This window comes from Apium graveolens, chromosome 9 (genome assembly GCF_009905375.1).
Source record: "Apium graveolens cultivar Ventura chromosome 9, ASM990537v1, whole genome shotgun sequence".
Taxonomy (NCBI): domain Eukaryota; kingdom Viridiplantae; phylum Streptophyta; class Magnoliopsida; order Apiales; family Apiaceae; genus Apium; species Apium graveolens.
This window is the reverse complement of record NC_133655.1, coordinates 12000326-12022915: the sequence shown is the minus strand read 5'-3', so window position 1 is coordinate 12022915 and position 22590 is coordinate 12000326. Positions and strand designations below refer to the sequence as shown.

Here is a 22590-nt window from a genome sequence, read left to right as displayed (position 1 = left end):
CAGAAAATAAACCGGTTGCTTCTTCTGAGCTTTAACAATCTTTTTTTCTAACTTTCAATTTTTACTTCCAGCAGCTTTTCATTTCTCATAGTACCTTCTTAAACTTGTTCAAACAACTTCAAGTAAATACCTTGATGTTAATAATATAGATATAGATATTGTTTTGTATCAGTTTCAAAGGATAAAATGCTAAATTCTTGGTGTTTTTTGCTAAATGCTAAATAGTGATTATGAGTACATATTTTTTACATTTTAATGTCTGCAATTATCCTCCACCCTCTCAATCCACTCACAATCTCTTCTCTTCCTCTGCCAATTCTCACTTCAAAACCTCCCAATATTTCACTTAAACCCAAAACCCCACATTTTTTTACCTCCAAAAACCCCATTTTTGCTCCAAAGATTCAAACTTTACCCTCCAAAACTCCCAATATTCTACCTTTACCAATCAAGAACCAATCTTTATGTGATTTTGAGCCTACCCATTTGCCCAATTTCACTCATTTGCTTCAAATTTCAGTTCAAGAATATGACTTTTTTCTTGCCAGGGCAGTTCATGGTTTACTTGTTAAGATTCAACTTGAAGGGGATACAAGTTTGTGGAATGCCCTTCTTGTTGCTTGTCTTAAATTGGGTTTTAATGATTATGCCTATAAGGTATTTGATAGTATGTGTTGTCCTGATGTGGTGTCATATACTTCACTTGTTTCGAGTTTTGCGAAATCGGGTTGGGAGGATAAGGCTGTAGAGGTTTTTGTTGATATGATTAGTTTGGGGGTTGAGGCTAATGAGTATAGTTATGTGGGGATTTTGTCTGCGTGTCTTCGTCTTGGTAGTTTAAGTTTGGGTTCTCAAGTTCATAGTTTGGTTGTGAAGTTAGGTTATTTGGAATGTGTTTATGTTTCGAATGTGCTTTTGGGTTTGTATGGTAAATGTGGTAGTTTGGATTCTGTGTTGAGTTTGTTTGATGAAGTTCCCCGAAGGGACATTGCTACTTGGAATACTGTTTTGTCGTCTGCGGTTAAGGAGTTCATGTTTGAGAAGACGTTTGAATTGTTTCGTTGTATGTCACGAATTGATGGTTTTAGAGTTGACCATTTTACTCTTTCGACCCTTTTGGTTGCCTGCAGTGGGTCTTTGGCTTCGATGAATGGTCGAGAGGTTCATGCTTATGCACTCAAATCTGGTTTGTTGACGAGATTGAGTGTTGGTAATGCTCTTATTCGTTTTTACTCTAAATGTGGAAATGTAAGCTCTGTGGTGGCTTTGTTTGACAGCATGCGTCTAAAAGATGTTATTACCTGGACCGAAGTGATGATGGCTTACATGGCTTTTGGGCTTGTTGATGAGGCGGTAGAGAGTTTTAATAGGATGCCGGAGAAGAATTCAGTTTCCTGTAATGCTATGTTGGCAGGATTATGTAAAAATGGAAGAGGCACAATGGCTTTGAATATGTTTGCTAAAATGGTGGAAAAGGGAGTGGAGTTGACCGATTTCACTTTGACCAGTGTTATTAATGCGTGTGGATTGATAACAGAAAAGCGGATCAGCGAGATGATACAAGGGTTTGTGATAAAGGTTGGTTTTGGATCGAATGACTGTATCGAATCAGCATTGGTTGATATGTGTACAAGATGCGGAAGAATGAGTGATGCTGAGAAAATATTTTGCAGCTGGCCATTAAATCAGAGTAGTTCTGTAATATGGACATCAATGATATGTGGGTATGCTCGTAACGGGCAGCCATATGAATCTATTACTTTATTTTGCCAGGGCTATTCAGAGGGAACTATGGTTGTCGATGAAGTTCTTTCTGCTTCTGTACTTAGTGTTTGTGGAACCTTAGGTTCTCCTGTGTTTGGAGGACAAATTCACTGCCATGCTATAAAATCTGGTTTTGTGTCTGACACTGTGGTGGAAAATGCTATAATGAGTATGTATTGCAAGTGTGGTGACATGAAAAAAGCAACTACTGTTTTCAAGGCTATGCAAACTCGTGATTTAGTTTCTTGGAACGGTTTGATGGCAGGATATAACCTTCACAGGCAAGGCGATTTGATCCTGACAGCATGGGAAGAAATGCGGCAAGCAGGTGTACCCCCGGATTCAACTACTTTTCTTTTAATACTTTCAGCTTACAAGTACACTAGCTCCAATTTGGTGTATGACTGCCGTAAATTATTTTTGTCAATAAATGCCGTGTACGGAATTGAACCTGCTTCAGAACACTATGCCACCTTTGTTGGTGTTTTAGGTTTCTGGGGTCATCTTGAAGAGGCAGAAGAAGTAATTTTTAGAATGTCTATTAAACCTGAACCTTCTGTGTGGAGAGCTTTACTTGATAGTTGTAGAATCCATATGAAAACAGATATTGGAAAACGAGCTGCCAAGCAGATACTTTCTTTGGAGCCACAAGATCCATCTACCTACATCCTTGTGTCAAATCTCTTTTCTGCTTCCGGGAGATGGCATTGCTCTGAAATGATTAAGGAAAAGATGAGAGAGAAGGGATTTCGTAAATTGCCTGTTCAAAGTTGGATTTTTCATCAAAACAGGGCTCATTTCTTTTTCGCAAGGGATAAATCACATTCTCAATTTAAAGACATCAACAAGGGGCTAGAAATTTTAGTTTTGGAATGCTTAAAAGCTGGATATGTGCCTGACACAAGTTTTGTACTTCACGAAGTAGAGGAGTATCAGAAGAAAGATTTTTTGTTTTATCACAGTGCAAAATTAGCTGTTACATATGGTCTTCTAATGACTAAGCCTGAAAAGACAATTTGTGTTATGAAAAATGTTATTCTATGCGGTGATTGCCACACATTCTTCAAGTACGTTTCTGTAGTTACCAAGAGAGAGATACATGTAAGGGATTCTTCAGGTTTTCATTGTTTTTGGAATGGCCAGTGTTCATGCAAAGATTATCGGTGAAGTTTTGTTTGATGTTACATATAGCCATGTATGAATAGAAAGTTCTACTTCTGACTGACTTGATAGTTTGTAACTGCTGTAATATACATGTATTTTGTACCTAAGGGTTCCAATGGAATGCTCCACTACTTATAGGAGATTGTTGTACTTTGAAACACTCAAGTATCAAGGTAACCTGACTAACTTTAGATACCTTGTTATAATTTTCTTGTATTCTCTGGGTTTCCTGCAACTTTCAGCATTAATCTTATTAAGATAGCTTTGCAGCTGTTCTCCTAAATAAACCTATACTAATGTATTTTCTGCTGTCCTTTTGCAACAATTGTCAATAATGTTTACCTATATGACACACAAACACACACATTAGTAGCGTAGCTGTTCTTTAACAATACATTAACTGACATTCATACATCTGGTAGCATAGGCCCTTAAATATATGCCTCTTAATTACTGTCAAATATGGAACTCTGCTACTGCTATATTAATATGGTATATTATGTACCATCATGGAACAGGGAATAGAAGAGGAACGGTAATGTGGAATTAGATAGCTTATATGGGCAGGGAAAACACAATTAACCCGGTTTGCCTTGTGTTCATAAGCTAGGCACTGTGATAGTAAGTAAGTTGTGGACTTCGTTATAGTTCTCGTATGTACACTGCACTGTCCAATTTTGCTGTATTATCATGGATTGAGCAATGTGAATGAACTGAAATGAGCTAACTTTTTTATACATCATCATTGTTCTAAAATATAGATCTTCTATCTTAATTTAAATTATGAAGAGCCAAGTAAATGTATATCTCTGATGTTGTTGGAGTCAAAAGAAACGATCTCTAATTGTTTATACAGGTTTATCTCATCCTTTGCACTTCTATGTGGTTTAAGCAAACAAAATATTTAGTCATGTTGATGACCAAAAGGTTCCAGGTCCATATGAGCAAGGAGACTATTGCTCCAATAACCTTGTCTGGTACTGCTGAATCAGTGTTTCAAGGTATTTGTATCTTTTTTTACAAATATTATTATACGTCATGCTCAGATCAGACCTTGGACATCTAAAATCAACATTAGAAATAGACGCTTGAACCGATGTCAGAACTGATTTATAAATCTGCATGGTGTTGATGCAGGAGGAGATCTTTAACCCAATTCTTTGTATGCAGGTCATGAAGTAGTTTATCAATGAGCTTACATCACTCAAATGTTGCATGTGCTTATTATAAACCCCTGTCTTACCATGTTTCCTTGTTGCATCCAATTTTCAGGTTGACAGCTCAAAAGAGTACATGGAGATCATTAACAGAACTATTGTACTTCTCCATAATCCCTTTTTGCTCCTAATATCCTGCAAGTATCCTGTACTTACAGATTTCTAAAAGTCTAAAACTCCGGTATGTATACTTTAGAAATTTTACTTCTGTTGTTCTCCTGGGCTCCATCAGACAAGTACGTACCGGAAGAACTCCTAGCCTAACTTTTTGTTTAAATTTTGTAATAGGTTTTGTCAAAACGAAGGTACTTTCAGAGCTATGCGTGGCACATTTTCTAGGTGCTGCTTATTGGATTCTGCATCATTAAAGAAAATTTTGGTGCACATACTTCTCCATTTTTTATTAATTTAGAAACTCACCTGCTTCTGTTGGCCTCATTATTCTTACCAAGCTTGTTAGTCCATGTCCAAGGAACATTGTATGATTAGTTTATTGTACTACAGTCCCCTTTTGTTGGAATTTATAGGTGTTATAATGAGATGGAAGACAAAGTCCAAGAGGGGAAGACTAGCTGTTTTGTCCAGGTGAATTACATGAATTATTTATAGTACAAAAACTGAAGTTTTGTTTGTGCAGGCCTGTGCACAACTTGCCAAAATTTGCAGACCAGAAATGTACTCTATATTGATATCAGGAAAAAGAACATATCAGATTATCATCTAGGTCATGCAACTAGATTTTCTAACTTTAGGAGCAATACTTCTATTACTTTTCTGACAATGTCATCTTTCAGGTCTTGCAATATTCTTCACCTTCAATCAAAGTTTTATCGCTCTTCTTTCTTGATTATCATCCTATCCTTAATCACAGTTCCTAATGTAGCTCAACTGGTCTTTAACTATCCTGGATTCACACCGAATACCAGAGATATAATATATCATGGAGATGCTGCTCCTACGAGTCAAGTAATCCAGTTAACCAGCAACCAGAATGATAGAGGCATGGATCGAACTATCGAAGTACTGGTCGAATAACATACACTGAGCCCTTGAAACTGTGGGACAAGGTATCTGGTAACATGGCTGACTTCTCTACCTATTTTGCATTCACCATAAATTCACAAAATAGGTTGGAATACGCTGACGGGGTTGCATTTTTTCCTGCACCGGTTGGCTTTCCGAATCCGACTGTTCAACAAGGTGCTGGTATTGGCCTTGTGAGTGCAGAGCAGATAAACAGTTCGACCACAAATCCATTTGTGGCTGTGGAGTTCGATACTTACATAAATCCTTGGGATCCTCTTCATGATCATGTTGGCAGCAACATAAACTCAATGGTATCTGTTACTAATGTGACATGGATGAGTCGTGTTCCTGTTGGAGTAAAGAATGAAGCATGGATCAGTTATAATTCTACTACTATGAATTTAAGTGTCTTCCTTCTTTAGATTTGCCCAAGATATTCGGAATTCATTTACATAGTGGGCTAATTTTTTCTGAAAACGTCACTTCCATAGAGAGCCTTTCTTATGAAGTTGACCTGAGAAGTTGAATTTGGCATTTCAGCTGCGACATGAAGACGATTCTGGGAGATACATGCAGTTCATTCCTGGAATTTCAGTTCAAGCATACATCTCCCAACAGATAAAAATATTTCTGTACTGCCTCCAAAACAAAATCTGAAACAGAAGAAAAATGGGAAGGTAATAGTTGGGATGGTTGTAGGTGCATTAGCCTGCGTCTTAATCATGGCAATAGGTCTTCTTTGGTGTGTTAGAAAGAAGAAGTGGAATAGAATTAAAAAGGAAGATAACAATCTATTTGAGATTTCATGTGAATTTAAAAAGGAAACTGGACCCCAAAAATTTTCATACGAGATATTGTCTACTGCAACAAGGAACTTTGCAGAAGGAGAGAAGGTTGGACAAGGGGGATTTGGTGGAGTTTATAAAGGTTTCTTAAGTCAGTTGAACTCATATGTTGCTGTCAATAGAGTTTCCAGGGGATCGAAACAAGGAATAAAAGAATATGCATCAGAAGTACGGATTATCAGCCAGCTGAGACATAGGAATTTGGTGCAGCTAATTGGTTGGTGCCATGAAGAAAGAGAACTTTTACTTGTTTACGAGTTCTTGCCCATTGGTAGCCTGGATTCTTATCTCTATAAAGAAAATCTGTTCTTGACATGGATAATGAGATATAACATAATTAGAGGCCTGGCATCCGCATTGCTCTATCTACATGAAGGATGGGAACAGTGTGTGCTGCATAGGGATATTAAAGCAAGTAATATCATGTTGGACTCAAATTTTAATTGCAAACTCGGTGATTTTGGGTTGGCCAGGTTTTTGGACCATGGAAAAGATACAGAAACAACTATGTTGGCAGGGACAATGGGATACATTGCCCCTGACTGTTTCACAACTGGGAAAGTTAGCAAGGAAACAGATGTCTATAGCTTTGGTATTGTGACCTTGGAAATAGCCTCAGGAAGAAAACCTATTAACCCCAAAGCGAAATAGGGTGAGGTCATACTTGTCGAATGGATATGGGATCTTTATGGAAAGGGAGAGCTTGTTGCAGCGGCTGATCCAAAGCTTTCTGCAAATTTTGATGAGAAACAATTAAAATGTTTGATTATCGTAGGACTATGGTGTGCTCACCCAGATCACAAATTCCGGCCTTCAATTGGGCAAGCACTGCAAGTGTTAAACTTCGAAGCTCCCCTGCCTGATCTGGCATTAACATACCCCATGTTATCTAATGTCACAGCTCCTTTAGATTTATCTTCAAATTCTCTTCAATCCTCCTCTGACACTGTTGCCTTTAGGACTCGGCAAACTAGTTCCTTAAGTTCTGGTGACGCCAACTCCTCCAATGGCATCACGTCTTCATCATCAGCTCTGCTTCTATGCACAAAATAACTATGGTGGTCAGTAATTTCGGCACTAGAAGATTGTTGAGTTTTGAGATTTTCAGCTAGATTTGAAAGTTAGTTATTCGTATTAAGAGTTGCATATCTTTGCAGTTTACACTGTACTTTCAATGTTAAAATCCTATAGTTTTGCAAGTGTTGTTGAAACCCTAAGATTATAGCATCATCCTCATCATATTTTTCACTCTCATTCATCAGTGTTTGGAGAACAAAAACTATGCATGTCATATTCTTGAACAGTTGAACTTATAAGTTCAGTAAATGACATATGGAAGGGCTATCAGAAAGCTTGTATTCAACTTCATCTTGGTCACTAATTTGCTTCTATTAGTGTATTGATTGTCAAATTAGATAATGAGACTGATCTCTCTTGTTTTTTTTCAGCTCGAAACGGTTAACAAGTTAACAACACAACTCCTGTGTTTAGCAAAAAAAAAACTGGCCCGTACAGTGCTCTGAATGCATGCAGGGGGACCATATTTACAGGTATATGTTACAAAAATCGCTTGTCCAGACTCAATAGTCAATATACACAGCTTGTTGCCTAAACAAGAGTTGTCTTACCAATCTTTAGAGCTGCATCAGTTAACTAAACAGTTAAAAACATCCCACTGTAGTTGCTTATGGTTGACTTAAGGGCTGTACCAATCTATAGGAACATAAGATAATTCACTTCCATTTTAAATGCCTGGATCTAGTAAAATATCCAATGGTTACAGTACTCTGTCTCTCAGCACTGAGAAAGAGGAGCCAGTTTGTTTGATCCTCCCAATGAAAGTCAATTAAGTCACTCATTTATCTATCCGGGAATGTTTTAAAATGCCTTGCATGTTGAAATGCCATCAACCAATTTTACATGTTGAGATCCAGCCTCAAAAGACTTCATTCAGAGTGCTTTTGTGACACTGAAATTTTTGCTGCTTATATCAAATCACAAACTCCAAAACAGGGGACTTCAAAAAGAAACCAGTAAGAGTTAATTTGAGATTTCATAAAATAATAATTCAACTTTATTATTGTCAGGGTTAAATTTAGAGGTTTTATGAAAATTACGATTTTTCAGATATATTATTGCGAAATTATATATTTTTTCATTTTGCAAAAAATTATATATTTTTTAAAACTTTTTTTTACGAAAATAGGACTTTGCAAATAACTGTGTGCAATCAAATACAATCTCGAATATGACTTAAATTATCTGAAACCTATTTTCCACCAAATATTGAACTTGAATGGGCAGCAAAAATATCTGTCTTCCCTCGGATGATATTTACACTTGATCAATGTAGACTACAACCCTGCACCAAAAAAATGACAAAACGGCCTATTTAATTTTTTCAACCTCATCTCCTTATTTTCAGACCAACAATAAATTACAAATTTATGATAAATATCTACCTCCGGCTATATATCTGTAGTTATAGATAGACTTATCTAGTACATTTAATATTGTTAGATTGAAATTTGTTATAGTTTATACGTGTGCAATATTTTTAACTAAATAGAATTTTTAAAATACAAACCTCTATATAATTTCTTTCTTTGTGGGTAGAAAGACCTCATTTTGTTATATTAATGCATGCAAAATATTAACTAATATATTATATTTCACTTTTCTCTAATGAAAATAGTGGTAAAATATATACGGCCTCCGAGCTCCAGATTCTTTACATTGGTGGACGGGGACCGAGACGTATTTTAAAACTCCCATAAATATGGTTTTCTAAATAAATTTAAATATTTTTTTAATAAAAATATAATATTTAAATTTTTATATAAAAAAGGAAAATTTTAGAAATCAATTATAGAATTATACTTTACATTAACATTAAAATGCGTGCCAAGTATGAGGAAAAAATATATAAACAATGAGTGGGACGGAGGTAGTACTATTTTTAAAAGTTATAAAATTATCTATTCTTTTCTTATCTAATACGGCTTATATAAACCGTACAAATGATTATTTATTTTATCAATCAACTCACAATTAGACATGACAAATCGAATAACCGGATCGGTTCTGGGTCAGATTAATTTTGGATTGGATCCATTTCGGATTTATGATATAATTGGAGGCCATACGAACCAGTTCATATTTGATTCGGTTCGGGTATATTTCGGACTAAAACCGGTTGATATTCAGTTTAATATTATAAAAAATCCGATTCAAATATTTTCGGATAAAAACTTATTCATTTTTTTAATTTGTGAGACTAAAATAATTTTTTTACATCAAATATAGTTTTTTAATATAATATAATTATATAAAACACTTTACAAAAAAAAAATTAAATAATTATTTTAGCATAATGTAAAATTGTTTTAGTTATGAAGTTTGTGAAATTTGGATCATATTCGATTCAGATAATATATTATTCGATTTTAATCGGTTCCAAGTTATAATCAGAACTAATATTTCAGATCAGTTAAGTTTTCGGTTCGGATAATTTTCAAATCGATTTAAATTGGTTTTCAGTTCAATTATTGAATCTCATAATTCGAAGCTCGGATCCTATTTCAGTGCAATTATTCGAATACATACCCATTTTTTCAGGTAAATAAAAAACGTAAATTTTATTATTAATAAAATAATACCGTTAAAAAAGTAATTAATTCCTAGATTAGATCCGGTCCCACAGAATAAAAAAAAGAATTACAGATTAACCGCCTTGAACCACAGTGCGTGTCCGCACAGTGTTTGTATCTAAAATTAACGCAACCCCATCATTATAAATTGCATTCTTACAAAAATTCAATGTGTTTTTTCACAAGTGCCGTTACATTCTTGGAGTTTTATGACTAGTTTCCTACTACGCCTCATTTTTTACACGTTTTCCAACACACACTTATCTCTCTCTCTCTCTCTCTCTCTCGTCAGTCAATCATCATCCATGCTTATCTTTTTTGTAATTTGTGTGTGTTTTTATGATTTTGGGGTGTAATTATAGTACCCCTTTTGAACACTCATGAGAATTTTGGGTTTTACTTGTGTATTGCTTGTAATTTGCTATGTAATTGATTTTTACAAGAGGGTGTTTGATGGTTTTCTTGGGGTTTGTTTGATGGATTGTGGGGGGTGTTTGAGGGTTTTCCAAAGTGATTTTGGATTTGGGTTTTTGGGTTTTAGGCAGTTTTTGTTGGGGGTGGTTTTGTATGGGTTTTTTGGGTTGGGGTTTAAGTTTTTGGAAGGTGGGTGGCAATGTTGGGGGTTTGGTCAGTGGTTTTGTGTTCTTGGTGGTGTTTGGAGTGAATTGAGAAGTGGGGTTTTTTCGAAAAGTTGTTTTGATGGTGGGAGTGGGATAAAGGTTTCGTCTTGTGAAGTGGAGGGTGAGTTCTTGATTGGAAATGTTGATGGGAATAGGGAATGTGGGGATGAGAGGGATGATGGAAATGGGGGAACTTTGGAAGGTGATTTTGATGTGATTAGTGGTCTAAAGGTTTCGTCTTGTGAATTGGATGATCGGTTCTTGATTGAAAATGTTGTGGATGAGAGGGATGATGAAAATGGAGGTACTTTGGAAATTGATTCAAAGTTTTCGTCTTGTGAATTTGAGGATCTGTTCTTGATTGAGAAAGTTGATGGGATTGAGGAATGTGGGGATGAGAGGGATGATGAATGTGGGTGTACTTTGGAATGTGATGTTGATGGGGAAACTGATATAAAGTTGTTCACTTGCAAATGTGGGATTTTGGGGGATCGGTTGATGATTGAGAAATGTGATGAGGATGAAGAATGTGTGGATGAGGTTGATGATGGATATGAGTGTTATGATGTGGATAAAGAATGTGATGTTGTGAAATTGAGGGAGTTAGTTAAGGTTGAGAGGGAACGTGCTAATGCTGCGAATGTAGAACTTGAAAAGGAAAGAATGGCGGCCGCAACGGCTGCTGAGGAGACAATGGCGATGATTTTGCGCCTACAGAAGGAGAAAAGTGTGATTGAAATGGAGGCTCACCAATATCGCAGATTGGCCGAGGAGAAGCAACTCCATGATCAAGAGGTCATTGAGTCATTGCGGTGGATTGCTATGAGATGTCAGTCTGCTGGACTTCAGTTGGAAGATCAAGTGAGATCTTTAAAGCAAAAAGTAGAGCTGCAATTGAAGGATGATGAAGGAGCTCAATCAGTCGGGGTTGATAAATCCTTCAGTTTTTACAATTACAACTTTGAGGATAATACACTTGAAGATAAATTCTTCAGTTTTCACAATTTCAACTTTGAGGACGATCTAATTGACGATAGGCTAGTTAGTTCCCTTGACTTGGCCTTGTCATCATGGTAAGTTTATGGTAAAATTGTTTATACCAGAGGTACCAATTGCATATCTTTATGTGTCTATTCCATAAGGCATAAAATGCAACTAATTAGGTAGCATTTTATCTGCCTATATTCCCCCTGTATAGCAAATAATGTATACAAGCATCACAATATCAGAACAAGCAAATAGATTTGATGTTCGAAATCGTAATATATTTTTTGATTTTCCTCTCTTTGAAGATTTTTTTTTCGGATCATGCTATTATGTACACTCCTCTTGTATATCTCTTACGAACCACGAAAAAGAAAATTATGATTAATAAATAATAATTATTAAAGTTGCTGCACATGAAGGTACTCATCTTTTGAATCAAGACCTATACCGTGCATATTCTTCAAAAAAAGATATCAGGAATCATGGACTCAGATCAACTGTTGTTTCCAGATGGTTGTACATCATCCTTTGTTAAGTCAAAGTTTTGTGTATGCAATGTTTTGCGGGTTTTTAAGGACAGTAATAAATGAAGTGGATTTTGCATTTCTTGTGGTGCTTTATTTTGACAGTATACTAATTTTGTAAATTTGGATTCGTTTAAGTCGTAGAGATGTAAGATCATCTTCTGGTTTTGTCTAATAGATAACTATTCAAAGACTAATTGCAAACGAAGTGTTATGCTATGTTGGGACTACTGCGGTTTCTTCTTATTTGTCTTGTTTGGTACTCATGGTATTGAAAATTAACATCGCAACATCAAATATTATAAAGTACCCCTAATTTTGGAAGTGATTGCATTTCGATATTTAAAGTGTCAATGTGTCAAGGTGCCATTTCTGAGAAGCAAATGTTTTGTTTTGCTAATTTTTTGATAAGCAAATCTTTGGTTACTAAACATGAAAGTTCTTATTTCTCTCTTAATGGTCCCAAGAGTTGACAAATCTTTGTGACTTTAACTCAGAAGTAGAGCCCTACGTGATATGTATTGCATTCTTAATATCTCTAATTGTTGCTTTGGCTTTGGTGCATTGCAGTATCAATGACTCCCAACTTGAAGCACCTTGACAGCGGAGAAACTAAATCTAGCCATGGACAAATTTTCCATTGTATGGTTTAGTTCGAGGGGCGACCCATCTTCTGGCTATTTGAACGAAAAAATTGTACAAATTTGAGTCTCTTTCTTAAATAGGCAGGGATCACAGTAAGGTTAAAAGATGTACAAGTTTCAAGTTGTGAATAATAGAAGTTCTTCTTTCTTTCTAAGAAAGAACTTTGTTACATAGTTTATGTAGTTTGTACAAGTATGCAATTTTAGAAAAGTGAGAAGTCATGGAGGAAAGATATCTCGGACTCTTCACTATGTTTGTTTAGTAGGAGCAATTTTGAACGTGTCTGGATGTCTTTTACTTATAAGTTGAATGAAGATGTTAGCTGCATTCAACGAAGAAGATACAATTTTTGTGTGGAATTAATGTATAGAAAATGCTAAGTACCCCGAATTGGTTTCCAAAACCGTTCCAAAATGCTTATGTGTTACTTGTTTATTACTCGGTAACTTTCCTAATAATAAGACCCCGAGTTCATATATACGGGCATACAAATTAAAACATGACAAGTGAATGTTTAGTGAGCCAATCAAGATACCTCACACTGCTCTTACTTTGTAAGTTAATGTTCTATCAAAATTTGGGATATTTTTATTTTTCAAATCTTGGATGGATTTAAACAAGATTTTAAACGATTTCAGAATTTTAAGTAGTCACTAAATATTTTTTTAAAAAAATTTGAATGTATTTGAAAGTTGATAAAGTATGAAATTTGTTTTTTAAGGAGTATAATAATTAATGTGATGAACCAATGGTCAAGCCGGCACAAATTTTCTGAGAGATAATCAACAACAGCTAATTAGGCCGAAACTAATATAAATATAAAATGATAAATTTATTGTGTGTTACATAATTTTTTCTGAATATTTATAAGTTTTCCATAAATTTTAAATATTGATGCGACATGCAAAACCTACCAACTCTAAAATCAAAATTTTGAATCTGGCTATATCTCTTTTAAATTTAAAAATAGTTTATTTTTTAATAAATTTTAATTGAATACAGTAGAATCTCGATTGACAAAAATTCGACAAACAAATCAACTCGTCTAATGAATAACTTTCCGAATATGAACATAACAGAAATTAGATATTTTTAATATCAATAAAAGAATAATCTCTTCGGTCCCGAACATATTTATTTATCGAGATTTAATTGTACACGACTTAATTTTTAAACTATGAATATCTCTATAGTACATATGTTGTAAATGAATAGTAATTCATTTTTATTTTTTATAATAAAATATTTGATTACTTTGATATATATATAATAGAGTAGTAAAGTTCTATGGAGTCCACTTTTAATTGGAGTCCTCGGAGTCCATATATATGTTCTGCAAGTAAAATATAGCTTAAAATATTGCAAAACATATTATTTTTCGACAAATATCACTATTTTATCAAAAATCTTGTAGATTGCATACATTTTACAAGCAGAACATTACAAAAATATATTATTCTACAAAACATGTTTAGTTTGCAGAACATAAATGTTCATGTTGCAGAACATATTGCAGAACATACATATTGTACTGTAAATATATGAGATTTGCATGATTTTGTTAAAATTATGCTATTTGTGTGACATGTTTTGCAAAATAACACGTTTTACAAGATATTTTATTTGCAGAACGTAGATGGACTCCGAGGACTCCGACAAAAAAATGGACTCCATAGAACTCAACCTTAGATATATATATATATATATATATATTTTGAAAAAGTTGATAAATTAAAGCATACTTACTTTGATTTTGATTAATAAGCTATTTATAGGATTCAAAATGCAAATCCCTAATAATCTCAAAAATTAAAAACTCTAATTACTCAACTGTTGCAATTGCTAAGGTAAGACGACGAATCTTTAACTGGGTCAGTTCTATTTCTCTTACATGTATGTATGTATGTATGTATGTATGTATGTATGTATGTTGTATGCTGTTCTTGTTAGATTTTTATTTAAATGACTGTATCATGCTTAATTATTGTTATGCTGTGTTGTTGTAATTTTGGGTTCCGTTGTAGTTTGTATGTATCTGAGAGAGAGAGAGATATAGAGAGAGGGAGGGAGAGAGAGATAGAGAGTTAGAGTGAGAGAGAGAAAGGGTAAGAAGGGGAGAGAGAGAGGGAGAGAGAGGGAGAGAAGGGGGGAGATAGAGAGAGAGGGAGAGAGAGTGAGAGAGAGGGAGAGGGAGAGGGAGAGGGAGAGTGCTGTGTTGTTGTAATTTTGGGTTCCTTTGTAGTTTGTATGTATCTGAGAGAGAGATAGAGAGAGGGAGGGAGAGAGAGAGAGTTAGAGTGAGAGAGAGAGAGGGAAAGAAGGGGAGAGAGAGAGTGAGAGAGAGAGAGAGGGAAAGAAGGGGGGAGAGAGAGAGTGAGAGAGAGAGAGAGGGAGAGTGCGCGTGTGTGTTAATTTGCAAGGTAGTAAATGTTAAGTTTTAGTTGTCTGGGTACTTAAATGTGATTTGGACTTTTATGCAGTGTGATTAATGTGGTTTATTTACTTGATTGATTTATTAATTTCTTACATATACATGGTTGTGGAACTGTGAATTGATTTGTTAGGATCATATGTTTAACAGTTGTATTTTGTGTTGGTGTGGAAAGCAAGAACAGGCGGCTTAAAGGCTACCAGAAAGCTTCGAAAGTGATTTAGAATTAATCGGATATGGATACCAATGCGTGACGGGAGGAGGTTCTAAACTTAAAAAACTCTAATTTGTTGTGTTTATACTAACAATACACAAGCACACAGTAATCATGACCAACGAGTTCTCTACACGTGACAATCGTGTTGTTATGAAAATTGCAATTGGATCAAGATTGTTATTATTGACCCTTATTGTTTTTTGGCGGTCTCTTGTCTCTCCGTACGATACATCTGCATCTATAAATCCTAGTTGCCTTTCTTCACCAAACAATCAATCATATATTGTCAAATTTCCGTACATTGCTTCGGTAATTGAAGATAGCATTGTTTGGGATGGCGTTTACTATGTTCGTACCGCGCAGTGTGGTTACGAATACGAGCAGTCTTATGCCTTCTGGCCATTGCTTCCTTTCTGCATTTTCGTGTTATCGAAAAGTGGTACGTATTTGTTATTTATTAAGCTTTGGAGTCACACACACATACACACCTTATTGTTATTAACTTGAGTGTAAGATGATTTTATTATGCGTGGGGGAACAATTTGACCAGCTAGACTTTGGCGGAAGGTAAGAAATAAGTAATTCATTTTGGAAATTGATAGAGTATTTCTGTGGTATGTGCAACACTTGATATTTATCGTCCCTACATTGTTTTCAGGCTTTTTTTACGTCTAAAATTAATAAATTTACAAAATGATTTTTTTTATGAATATTAAACTTATTAATGAGTAATGACTTTTTCACTTGCAACTATAGAATATTCTGGTTTATAAGAGAAAGAGATATCTGAGGTCTAGCGACCAACAGGTTATGTGGTATTTCAGATATGAAGAACTGGATCTATAAAATTTATCGGAACAGCTAATGAGCTATCGATCACTTTTGAAGACTTGATATCTTAAATGTTGACGTTCTGAAGTTATACTGATATTATTACATGCTTGTGTGACTTGCAGTTTTTGCTCCCTTAGTTCCACTTGTTGGATACAGGGCTGTGCTTGGCTTATCGGGTTATGTACTTAATAACATGGCATTTGTATTTGCGGCAACATATTTTCATAGGTGAGTTGGTCGCTACTATATTTAACATCTGCATGTGTGTACAGGCTGTAGTAATTGTCAATAAGAGTTGTTTGGCAATTATATACAGTTAATTATCGATAATTATTCTTTGACAATTATATACAGCCAAGTACATTAGGTGCTTATAGCTCTTGCTCTAGTAGGAGTTGTATGCTTATATGGGTTGAAGTTATGCAATTTCCAAATAAGTGGTCCCATCAATACTGTGTGAAATAATTCAAACCTCTTCTGTCAATATATGGAATTGTAGATATATAATTGAAATGGTGTTTTTTTCATAGGTAAGTAAGTATTATTTCAGGGTCAAAGTTGAACAGTAAGAATAAGATATAGAAAAACAGATGTAGAAGTTGTAGAATTGTGAAGAAATTATAAGTGTAGAATTCAGTATATTGAAAAAGATTTATATTTATAAAATCGCATATGCTCTCTCTTCATGGTATCATGTATTGGATAATATTGTTATGCATATAATTGTGTAAACTTGTGATGCAAAATTTTAATATATTGTGTTAGTGTGCTACTCTCTCTTTAACAGGTTGTCAGTTATTGTGTTGAAGGATAAGGTGGCAGCAATGAGGGCATCAACATTGTTTTGCTTCAATCCAGCTTCCATATTTTTCTCATCAATGTATACTCCTGCCTTTATTGAATATTTAATGTGGAAATTGAAAATAAATTTAAATTTGCTGCTTCACTTTGTTATGTGCAGATACTCTGAGAGTTTGTATGCCCTTTTATCAATTGGAGGATTATGTCACCTTATGTCCGGTGCAAAGAATTTGTCTACACTTTGGCTTGCTCTCTCTGTATTAGCAAGGTCAAATGGGGTGCTTAATGCAGGCTATATTGGTTTCCAGATGATGCATCAGGCTTATGATGCTGCCTTTTACAAGAAGCGGTTTTATGTAAGCATTGGCTGAAGCTACTTGCTATAACTTCCCCTGATTCTCATGTTTAGTTCAAATAGGCCCTGCATTTTGTCTTCAATTAAAGTATGTTAACTTTGTGAAGTTAGTTGTAATTAGTTTTCTTCTCGATCATTGACATTCTTATAAATTCTTCTACTTCTTTGCTAGTTGGCTGTACAAATACTTCTTGCAGGAGCATTCCGTTGTTTATGCATATGCCTACCGTTGTTCATTTTCCAAGCATATGGATATTTTAATATTTGCCACGGTCGTTCCGCAGATGAACAAAGGCCTTGGTGCAAGAACAGAGTTCCTATGGTGTACAATTTTATTCAAAGTTATTACTGGTATGTTTTTTTTTTCTTTTTATATATTTTCTTTCAGGAAATATTGTATATATACTTTTACCCTTAAAAGGGTAGAACTGGACAAAATTTTTGTAATTGTAGAATTATAATTCTGGATAAAGGGTAGAAGTTTTCTGCCAACATATTAAGTTTGCTGTTTGAATATGAAAAAATTTACATTGAAAGGTGTGCTGCTCCTGCTTTTCCCTTTGTTATCTATCTTATAAATATGGTGATGTCTTTCCTTTTGTGTTGTGTAAATAAACTTACATGTAATTTTTTCTTTATTGCAGGGGAGTAGGGTTTTTAAAATATTTTAAAGTAAAGCAATTACCAAACTTCTTACTTGCGGCCCCGATATTGTCACTAGCACTTGCTTCAATAATTTATTATGTGAAGCTAAGATATGTTATTTTCATCACACTTGGTTTCCGAGGTTTCAAAGCCCCTCCTGTGGATAAAAGTTCTTCTCCTTTTCAACTTTACTCGGAGTTAGATACACTGTCAAGAAATTCTAATATTACAAGTGGAAATACATCTAAAATTACCCAAGGTACTAGAAATTTTCATATACAAATTAAGCTATATAATCATTACCTGTTCAGTGTTTTTTTATTTACTGTTAACTGAGACCAAGACTTTAACCCTCTCCAATAATTGTGTTACACGAGCTGTTGAGCTATCATTCCTTCCCCAATTGATATGGCACAACTCTTGGATTCTCAACGACAATTCATCCTGTACGCAGAAGAGATTGACCTATGTACCACTGTATACAAATTTGATTTTAAAATTGTATTTTGTAGCTCCTTTAGCTCCAAAAAAATTGGCTTTCTTAATGGTTAGGGTAGATTGAATGTGCTGTGAGGAAGATTCTTTCTATATAAAATTATATGAGTGGGAAAAAAACAGAAAAATATATATCTAGGAAAAGATTAAGTAGACCGGCGGTAGGGCCGTAAATGAGTCGATACGCTCACGAACATTTCGGTGTTCGGTTCGAAAAAATTCGGATCGAGTTTGGTTCAATTTATAAACGAGTAGAACATGAACACAATTCTAAGGTTCGATTTATAAATGATCTGAACTTGAACACGACATAGTTCGACTCGAAAGTTCGCGAACAAGTTCGATTAGGATGTTCGTGAACAAGTTCGTTAATAAAGTTCATGAACATGTTCGTTAATAATGTTTTTGAACACGCTCATTTATATTGCTCGTGGACAAATATATGAATTACTAGTTATATATACTCGTACATATATTTTATAAATACGTACGAATGACACAATAATTAGTAAATAGTTGTGTATATATTTATCTATGTTAATTTATCAATTTTATTTGTTTTATCTCTTATTATTTTTGTTTGATTTATGTTCTTTTTATATTTGTAGGATTTAAATTGCAGTACATGCTAAATGGTAAATATATAACTATTTTATTTAGTTTATGTTCATGTATTCATTTAGTGTGTGTGTATATATGTCAATATTTCAAATAGAAATAATACAATTTAATCAAAATCAAATGTTAAACACTTAATTTATTCATTGGGTTTGAAAAAAATTTCAATTTTTTATGTGATATTTTTTATGTTTATTTTAAAAAAGAAACAAGCGAAACTCATGAAATATTCGTGGATCGTGGGAACAAGTTCATGAATAATATTCATGAGTTGTTCGTGAACCATAGTTATTCATGGTAGTTACTAGTCTTAAAAAAATCTTGATGACCAGCAAAAGAAGATATATAACTTAGAGCATTAGGTGCCAAGAATTGAAAAGCAGATGAATTAATAGTTTAGAATGAGAAGGAAATTAGAGAGGATAATCGAGATATGTGAGAGAAAGGGAGGAGAGTATACTGCTCCTTTCAGCCTAAGAACCTTTCTGTTATCAGTCACAGAATAGTGAAATTTCATTTTACATCCTACTACGTATAAAAGGAAAGAGTATAATAGTCCTCTCAGCCTGAGACACCTTTCTGTTGTTAGTCAAAGCAGACGAAAGTGCATTTCACTTCCTACTTCTTACACAGTATCCGTACATGAAAGTTGCAATAGTCATATCTATACTCCAGTCACAGCCACTCTTTCTGACGGAAGTAGACAAACCTGTTCACATAAATGTCGGCTTTGTGGCTTCTTTCCATAAAGTCTAATGTCTGGTCCTCTTTTAAAGAAAAATGTGCTTAACTCGCAATGCAGAAAGATCCCTTAATAAAAAACAATAAAAGATACCTAATTGCGTCCATCCCAATCTCAGAATAACAAAACATTATTCACATACAGGTAATGATAGAAAGCATCCCAAGGTGGCAATAAATGATGGTCAATACAGGAAAATTGACTCTTTAGGTATTCTTAATATGTACCAAGATTTGGTCTGCTTAATAGCTTCACCTGTTTAGGAATTTCGATTTTTTTCACATGTAATCATTTTGCCACATGCAGATAACGGTTTAATTTGGCTCTGTGCTTCCTAACAGAAAATCAAACTCTTCGCTGGAGGAGACCTGCCGTCAGGGAAAATGATCTTTCCAAGCTTCCATCCGAATATCGTTCATTAGACAAGGAAGAATATTTGACGCTGACTCTTCTTCCCTTTGTTTTGCATTTGGGATTTATGGCAGGCGTTGCATTTTTGGTGATGCATGTGCAGGTCAGATATAAAATTTGCCTCCTACGTTATAGTTTATTATGTTCTTTCATGTAGTATGGAGCTTCCTGTTGGTGAGTGGTTAGCTGTATTTTAAGGTGAGTTAATGCCTGGAAAAAGTGAACTTTTTATGCCCTATTCAGGAGAGATGAATCCTACCTAGGGCCGTCAAACTGATAATTCGGATACGGATATGCCTATATCCGTATCCGCATCTGCAATCATCGGATTCGAATACGGATAATATCCGCTTTATTTCGGATACGGATAAAATCCGCTTTTTCTCGGATACGAATGCGGATATTTCGGAAGAATATTGGATTTTTTGAATTTTTTTGTTCCCTCTACCGTTTTGACGATGATTATAGAACATTCTCTACGATTAAATACAAATCATATATTTATATATGTATAAAGTATGTGTACAATTATATAAAATTTGTATAAACGTATTATTTAATACATTTACACACACTATAATCTAAAAAAATAAATTTTAAATTAAATATAATTATATATTTATATAATTTAAATATCATATATATATTTAGTTTCGGATTAGAATATCCTGAATTCGGATACGGATAATATCCGCTTTTTCTCGGATACGGATGCGGATTTTTCGGACGAATATCGGATTTTCCGAAGTTTTTTGACAGCCCTAATCCTACCCTTGGGGAAAAATATAATACATTTCATAAATACCATTTAGTGTAGTGAGTACTGAATCACCTGAGATGAGTTAACATTTGCTTGACGCTTCCGCTTGATTAAATTAGTCTATTGGTACAAGTGTTTTGTAAGTTGAACGAGAATCAGGAACCGAGAAGTCCACAACCAAACACTAGATACGTCCAGTGTCATGTTTAACTCGCTACTTGTAAAATTGATCAACCTCCGAGTTGAATGTAGTGGGTAAGATTTGTGGATTTACAATATGCGATTAATTGATGACAATTGACATGCGTACTTCTTTATTATTAGTTTTTGGGGTACTATTGTTGGACCTTCCAAATCTGTAGATACACAAATTCTGGGTTTGAGTTTTGATTTTGGGTACATGTAAGACATGAACATGAAAGTACATGACGAACACGAATCCATTTACTGTTGCGTATGGGTTTAATATTCAGAAATACAAAACACGAAATACGAAAGTACACGGCACAATTGCCAGGCCTAATTATTATTTCATTTCGAGAGTACACTATATATTTGTAAACCTGAATGAGTATGTTCAATTAGGCAAAACTTGTTCCTCGACTAATCAATGGAAGACCCTTTTCGCCTCGCCTCACGGTGTATAATACTGGAAATTGTATTAAACAATCACGGGTTCAAAATATTATAATTTTTTGCCAGGTGATTGATGAAGTTTAGGAAATCAATAATTAAATAAAATAAGATTTCAGACTGTATGAAATTGAGGGAGAGTACCTGCTTTAAATTGAAACTCCCTCTGATTCTGTGAGAATGAATCCTCACGACTCACGTGATCTAGGTTCTTTTTCTTTTGTCTCTTGTTTATATTGGTGGCAGTCGTTACTTTTATTAACTCATTCAATTATTGGCTTATTTATGTCATGTATAAAGATGTTTCACCAGCTTAGTTCACATTATTGTTCTATTTATAAAATTTGAGTTTATAAATAGCATGATATTCTTGTCCAACTAAGTCTATTGCTCCTTTATAGTCTTATAAAAGTGCTTAATAATATACAGGTTGCAACTCGTTTCTTGTCTGCTAACCCTCCTCTTTACTGGTTCGCCACTTCCTTACCGGCATTATCTAAAAATGGGAAAAGATGGGGATATCTGATTTGGGCTTACTGTGCAGCTTACATCCTTCTTGGCAGTCTGCTCTTCTCAAACTTCTATCCTTTTACTTAAGGAGCTCAGCAGCACTTCCTTTTTTTCATAAGATAAAATCTTATTAAGCTGATTGAGTACTGCAAGTTTTATGCAGAATGGTTAGAAGCACAACAGCACAGCAAAACTATCAGACATTCTTTGAAATTAATGGCAGAAGCAGCAAAGCTATAAAGAGACTGTAATCTTTGGCATTTTTTAGGCTTGTTTTTGTTTGAATTCGATTACTTTTCATTTCAATAGTTCCTGAACTTGAACTATCAGATTTTATTAGCAAATAGTTTCTGAACTTAAACTTCTAGATTATATTTGCTAAAATATTATTTGCATACATTGTTATTAGATGAACGTCTATTTGGTCCTGTTTCTTGTCACAAATCTACAGCAAAATTCATCAAGAACACCTAAAACGAGATTAATAAAGAGGTTTAGAGTTTTAACGAGTAATTATTTTTTTTAAAGTTTTTTAATCACAAAATTCTTTTTGTATTCTTCATGCTGGTAAAATCAACAAAATATTGTATTCAGGAACATGAGTTGAAATTTATCAAAAAGAGAATTATTCATTCTAATTTCTACATATGCAACACGGGGTGGCATTTTGAGATTGAGCTTTTCAAGCTTTTTTCC

The 22590-nt window shown here is 34.4% G+C and overlaps 3 protein-coding genes and 2 pseudogenes across 13 annotated transcripts; all 5 read left to right on the top strand.

Moving 5' to 3' along the window:
• The first annotated feature begins 24 nt into the window (after positions 1–24).
• Positions 25–2943, top strand: LOC141683962 (pentatricopeptide repeat-containing protein At5g03800). The gene has a single exon (XM_074488776.1). It carries the CDS (start codon positions 256–258, stop codon positions 2929–2931), a length of 2676 nt encoding a protein of 891 aa, XP_074344877.1. The 5' UTR covers positions 25–255; the 3' UTR covers positions 2932–2943.
• Positions 2944–4109: 1166 nt separating this feature from the next.
• On the top strand, positions 4110–7215 carry LOC141683964 (lectin 9-like; annotated as a pseudogene).
• On the top strand, positions 5613–7215 carry LOC141683963 (L-type lectin-domain containing receptor kinase IX.1-like; annotated as a pseudogene).
• A 2618-nt stretch (positions 7216–9833) lies between these two features.
• Positions 9834–12816, top strand: LOC141684869 (uncharacterized). The gene is made up of 2 exons (XM_074490007.1): positions 9834–11359; positions 12368–12816. The coding sequence occupies exons 1-2, from the start codon at positions 10047–10049 to the stop codon at positions 12396–12398; spliced, it is 1344 nt and encodes a 447-aa protein (XP_074346108.1). The 5' UTR covers positions 9834–10046; the 3' UTR covers positions 12399–12816.
• Positions 12817–14183: 1367 nt separating this feature from the next.
• On the top strand, positions 14184–22321 carry LOC141683767 (uncharacterized). Of its 11 annotated transcripts, none has more exons than XM_074488528.1 (11): positions 14184–14289; positions 15049–15136; positions 15342–15529; positions 16047–16152; positions 16712–16804; positions 16886–17081; positions 17253–17431; positions 17725–17984; positions 19725–19790; positions 19922–20094; positions 21814–22321. In XM_074488528.1, exons 2-11 carry the CDS (start codon positions 15120–15122, stop codon positions 21979–21981), a joined length of 1446 nt encoding a protein of 481 aa, XP_074344629.1. In that variant the 5' UTR covers positions 14184–14289; positions 15049–15119; the 3' UTR covers positions 21982–22321. The 11 variants fall into 11 exon arrangements, with proteins under 11 accessions (XP_074344629.1, XP_074344628.1, XP_074344630.1 ...); XM_074488527.1 differs by having other exon boundaries at positions 14189–14289; positions 15024–15136; XM_074488529.1 differs by having other exon boundaries at positions 14205–14289; positions 15058–15136.
• The last annotated feature ends 269 nt before the right edge of the window (positions 22322–22590 follow it).

Bases quoted from the DNA above. Each gene is read 5' to 3' on its own strand.
- LOC141683962 (XM_074488776.1), top strand. From the start codon at position 256: ATGTCTGCAATTATCCTCCACCCTCTCAATCCACTCACAATCTCTTCT.
- LOC141684869 (XM_074490007.1), top strand. From the start codon at position 10,047: ATGAGAATTTTGGGTTTTACTTGTGTATTGCTTGTAATTTGCTATGTA. The intron at 11,360-12,367 runs GTAAGTTTATGG...GGTGCATTGCAG, and splicing joins GACTTGGCCTTGTCATCATG to TATCAATGACTCCCAACTTG.
- LOC141683767 (XM_074488523.1), top strand. From the start codon at position 15,202: ATGACCAACGAGTTCTCTACACGTGACAATCGTGTTGTTATGAAAATT. The intron at 15,530-16,046 runs GTACGTATTTGT...TGTGACTTGCAG, and splicing joins TTTCGTGTTATCGAAAAGTG to TTTTTGCTCCCTTAGTTCCA. The intron at 19,791-19,921 runs GTATTCTTAATA...GCTTCCTAACAG, and splicing joins CAGGAAAATTGACTCTTTAG to AAAATCAAACTCTTCGCTGG.